Source organism: Neomonachus schauinslandi, chromosome 1 (genome assembly GCF_002201575.2).
Source record: "Neomonachus schauinslandi chromosome 1, ASM220157v2, whole genome shotgun sequence".
NCBI lineage: Eukaryota > Metazoa > Chordata > Mammalia > Carnivora > Phocidae > Neomonachus > Neomonachus schauinslandi.
This window is the reverse complement of record NC_058403.1, coordinates 193,594,736-193,600,191: the sequence shown is the minus strand read 5'-3', so window position 1 is coordinate 193,600,191 and position 5,456 is coordinate 193,594,736. Positions and strand designations below refer to the sequence as shown.

At 45.1% G+C, this 5,456-nt stretch overlaps 1 protein-coding gene across 1 annotated transcript in view; it reads right to left on the bottom strand.

Annotated features, from left to right (window-relative positions):
* RFT1 (RFT1 homolog) overlaps positions 1 to 3,418 on the bottom strand; it is a 39,824-nt gene extending 36,406 nt beyond the window's left edge. Inside the window, exon 1 of the mRNA XM_021695245.1 lies at positions 3,356 to 3,418. Coding sequence (XP_021550920.1) covers positions 3,356 to 3,418 — 63 coding nt within the window. The remainder of the gene's footprint in view (positions 1 to 3,355) is intronic.
* Positions 3,419 to 5,456: the final 2,038 nt, after the last annotated feature.

Here is a 5,456-nt window from a genome sequence, read left to right as displayed (position 1 = left end):
TTTTTTTTTTTTTTTTTTTTTTTTTGAGTACAGGGGCTCCTGGCTGGCTCAGCCAGTAGAGCATCTGACTCTTGATCTTGGGGTTATGAATTTGAGCCCCAAGCTGAGTGTAGAGATTACTTAGAAATAAGATCCTTAAAAGAATTTTGAGTACCGTTGACACACAATGAAGTAACTTGCAGTAAACAACAACTGCAAATAGTAATATAAAATGGGGAAAGAAAGACAGAGTCTAGCTATTGCCATCTGAAGGGGATATATCCCAAGATTTCAAACCTGTCAATTCAAGAAAACTACCTGAGCAAAGAATTCTTCCAGGAGACAGAGAACAACAGGGTGCTAAGCAGGGATGCTAAATGGGGATGTTGACCAGGTGCAAACCTCAGCCCCCCTCTGCATCCAGACAGCACGGCAGGTGTAACTCAAGTGAACTCCACAGCAAATGACAAATCACTCTCAGAGTTACCTGTGAACAGCTGCAATTTGTTTGGTTTTTTGAGAGAGAGCGAGCACGCACCCTTGTGGGAGGGGGAATGGGGAGGAAGAGGGGGGAGCAGAGGGAGAGGGACAGAGAGAATCTTAAAATCTTAAGCAGGTTCCACACCCAGTGTGGAGCCAGACTCGGGGCTCGATCTCACAACACTGAGATCACGACTTGAGCCGAAATCAAGAGTTGGACACTTAACTGACTGAGCCACCCAGACTCCCCTCAACAGCTGAACTGTGAAAGATTCAATCAAAATATGTCAATGGGCCATGATGGTTTGAAAATCTCTGGGGAAAGGTATGACCAAAAACGGAGAGTACAGTTTAACACTGTCAGTGTCTGTTAACACTGAAGTGTCACAGAGCAACAAGGTCTCTAAAGCCAACCTTAACCTTTATGGAGTCAAAGGTGGCCTTTTGAGAAAGGCCTGATGAAAGTTCTGTAGCTCTCCTTGGAAACATGCAGATACATACATACCGAATTCTTGACTCAATTTTAGACGTTTGAAGCCAATTCATGGAGCCCTGAATGGAAAAAGCGCTCAGCTGAGTCTCAAATCACCATTTAGCTGTTAAACCCATCATCTCCTAACTCCTATGAGCCTCAATTTCCTTCTGTCAAATGAGGCTACCTATCGCATAGGGTTGAGAACAAGGATCAAACAAGATTGTGAAGGTGAAAGCATTTTTGAAAAATACATACAAATGAAAGACCTTAATACTTTCACTATGACCAGCTCAGAATTAAGACAGAGAATAAGCTTTCAGATTCTTGCAGAATACAATGTAATTGCAAACCTATCTTAAGTGTCTGCACTGTAATTTGAGAAGGCCTAGAAGATTAAACATACACGGATTAAAACACTCAGGAAGCCTAGATTATGGCTATATTTTTAAAACAATGTACACCTATTTATGCTAACTTAAAAGTCAAAGTTATCATTGTCTAAGAAAACGTCTCAGGCTATATCCCTATCTCCTAATTGGTTTGAAGAAAGGGTTGAGTTAATGATGCTCTGAAGTTGTTCATGCTACCCAGTATTTGCTCCATATAGTGGCCGTTATCAGCAACACAATCTTCATTTAACTTTGTAAAGGACTTTACAGTTTATTTTTTATATTAAAAATGAGGGATTTATTACATGCGTTGTATATATATTGTGGGTTTTTTTTTAATTTTTAGTTAACAGACAGTGCCCAATATTGGTTTCTGGAGTAGAATTCAGTGATTCATCCGGTACACACAACACCCAGTGCTCATCATTAAGTGCCCTCTTTAATACCCATCACCCATCTAGCCCATCCCCCACCCACCTCCCTCAAGGGCTTTACAGTTTAGAAACAGCTCTTTCACATCTGTTAATCATTTGATCCTTCAAAGCAACTGGGTAAACCCACAGGAATCAAGTTAAGACTCAGAGCAAAGTGATTTGCCCAATGTCACACAACAATCATATGACCCAGCTTCACTTTATAGGTAGGCCACCTGACTCCTAGTCCATTGTATTTTCTGCTAAGATGTGGTCTGTTTCTTTTTTTATGAATCTAATCTGGGTGGTAAGGTATCAACAAAGCCTTAACAATCAGCATTGTGGATAAAGCACTGAACTCAGTTATTTATGTTGTGGAATAGAAGAAAAAAGACTTGGTAAATTCTCAGTTCACCTACTTTAGGGTTAGGTGAATGTTTACTAAACACGTACCTTGTGCAAGGAACTCTTCTACATGCTTTATGTGATTATTTAATTTCATCCCTATAATGACCATTTTAAAAATCCTTATTACCATAATAAAAACTAACATTTACTAAATACTTATAATGAGCTAGGCACTTAACAGTCATGCCATCTAATCTTGCTAATGACCCTAGGAGGTTGCATTATTGTTCTCATTTAAGATAAGGAAAACTGATGCTCAAAGTAAAGTGATTTTTCACAAGGGCAGGGATCTGCCAAGTAACAAGGACTAAATGAGCGCAAGTGCGCCGGGTTCTCGTAATATCCAATTCAAACACTGCCTCTAAAATAAGGGGGAGGGTGGATTCAGGACTTCTCTGAGTAAGGGCTGAATGGCTTAAGAGTGTAACACAGAAAAACTGAGCCACTCAGAATGACCAGCTCCTAGGGTTAATAGAATCTTTAGAGACCATTTGGACCAAATGGCATGTACCTTATCTGAAAGATGATGAAAATTAAGGCCAAGAAGGGGAAGTAACTTATCCAAGGTCACACAGCCAGAAGGAAAATGCAGCCGATATTTACTAAGTGCATACTAAGAGTCAGGTACAGCATTAGGTGCAATTATCTGAATGACTCCAGTCAAGCCTCATAGCAACTTTATGAGCTAGGAACTATTATGACCCCAGTTTTCCGATGAGGAGCTGAGGCATAACAGAAGTCCTTTGTCCCCGGTCTTGGAGCAAGCACAAGGTAGAACCAGGATTCCTACACCCAGATATCTTTTTCTTAGTTATGCCATACTGTCTCTCTAAACTCAGTGGGAGTCAGAAGGTTTGAAAAAGGTGTTTGAGGGTCAGCGATGGGGCATGGAGAAAGTGAACCCCTTCCCTTAAAAGCATGAGATTCTAGAGCACCAAAGGCACCCCTGTCACCTGACCTGTCTCCTACTACCATATGGGAGCTACAACGCTCAGAACGAAAGTGACTTGTTTGCAGTCTCCCAGCTAGGGCTCTGCACTCCAGGCCCAGGCGCCCCTTCTCCGCCGCCACTGCCTCCTGTCCAACCCCTCTGTAAGTGGGGTCCACGCCGGGACTGGATGTGCCCCGGGGCGCGCACTCAAGGGCCCCAGGGCCGCCTCCCCGCGCATCCCAGCTGCGGGTCAGGCTGGGGCCGGCCGGGCAGAGAGTACCTGCAGGAGCAGACCGGAGGAGGCCAGGCGGGCCGCTTGACCCAGCACCTCCCGGCTGCCCATGGCTTCGGGGCCCGGCTTCGCTCACCGGGAAACGCCACTACCAACCGGCCTCGTCGCAAGAGGATAGCGTCACGGAGCTTCTCGCTCTCTGATTGGTGATCTTGGGGCAGCGGAGGCGGAGCACGGGAGGTTCTGGTCCATTAGGCGGCCGGCTTGAGTGACGTCAGTGTGCCTGCGCCGCATCGCTCCTCTCGTTTGGGTTGAGCTTGTGAGCTTTCTGTCCCTGTGCCTCCCCGTCCCAAGTAAGTTAAGAGAAGCTGTTAAAGTAGCCAAAATCCCTTGGAACACTACATCTAAAACTAATGATGTAATGTATGGGGATTAACATAAGAATAAAAAAAAAAGAAAAAAAAAGAAAGTAGCCAAAATCCCTTCCCTGAGGCTCTCAGCCTACCAACCAAGAAACACTAACTTCTCCGGCCTCGTTCATAAGATTCTTGCCTTTTGGCCTTGGTTTACAAGGTTGCGCCACAGCCCCCAGAATTAGGACGGGAATTGCCAGCATTTTACACAGAAAGGACTGAAGGACCGGAAGTTAAATCAGCATTTTCACGTGTGTAGTTTTGTGTAATCCTTTCTAAAGAGCTGAGAATTGGACCCTATTGTCAGATGAGTAAGATGAGATGTGGAGATGTGAGGTGACCTGTTCAAATCTAAACAACTTGTGCCTGAGTGGAGCCGACCCTGGGCTTCAGATCTTAAACTTTTGCTTACAGGCTACAGTTGTGAGGACACAGCAGAGGAATGGCCGGGAAATGCTTTATAAAACATAAAGCACCCAACACACAGCATTAGCTGCTCTGCCACTGTTCTTATCTTCTATGCAGTCGTAGGAAGCCCGCTTGCCCAGTTTCTTTTAGGCCTTCCCTGATCTGACCCCAGTCTACCTTTCTGAACCATCTTTCACACCACCACTGCCCTTTTCCAACGCTCACCAGGCCTAGCCATTACGAACCCTTACCATTCCTCGAACAGACCTATCTCCTTGGCCTTCATTCCTGGTTGCCCTCTGCCCAAAGTGCCTTCCCTGATGGCATCCCCCACCAACCACTCTCCCAGACCCCACTGTCCTGACTTTCCTGAGTACTACAGTCAGCACCTGCTATGGACTGAATGTTGGTGTCCTCCCAAAATTCATGTTGAAGCCCTAATCCCCAGTGTGATGGTACATGGGGGTGGGGCCTTTGGGAGGTAATGGGTCATGAGCGTGGTACCCTCATGAATGAGGCTAGTGCCCTTATAAGAAGAGACGAGAGAGGGGGATGCTCTCTCTCTGCCATATGAGGATACAGCAAGAAGGCAGCCATCTACAAACCAGCCAGCACTTTATCTTGGATTTTGCAGCCTCCAGAACTGCAATAAATAAATGCCTGTTATTTAAGCCACCTAGTCCTTGGTATGTTGTTATAGCAGCCTAAGCACCTGGAAAGCACTTTGTGACCTTTATAGCTTCTAGCCCAGTCTCCTTTCAGTGAAGAGGCTAGAATATGTGTCTCTGCCTAAATAGCACATGAGCTTTAAGAAGGCAAGAGTGAAGCCCACCTGGCTTGGCCTCCTGCAGCAGTGCGGGAGAAGGCTCCTAGGAGTTCCATAAATGCTTCCTGCCGTGTGACAGCTGCTATTGCTGTTGCAAACAGACCACAGGGCTCAAGGCCTATGCCCTCTCCTCCCCAACTCCATCTTGCCACAGTAATCAAACTGTGTCTAATGATAGAGGTTCAGAATGTGTTTGACTATGAAACAGCCCTGGCCCTGAATCCTCATTCCATTACTCACTACCCTGGTAACCTCAGTATGCTCATATTATAGATAGATAGATATTATCTATCTGTTCTGTGAGGGTAATCATAAGAATGAAAGCAGACAAAAGTCTGGCCCTTCAGGAACCTAAAATCTAGTGGAAGGGAGACTGACTGAAACAGTCCTAATAATAACATTTCATGTAGTGATAAGTGCCATAAAAAAATGAAACCAGATAAGGTAAGAGAGGCTTTTGGAGGGGGAGGGGGCATGCTGTTCTGGAAGGCAGGGTAAATCA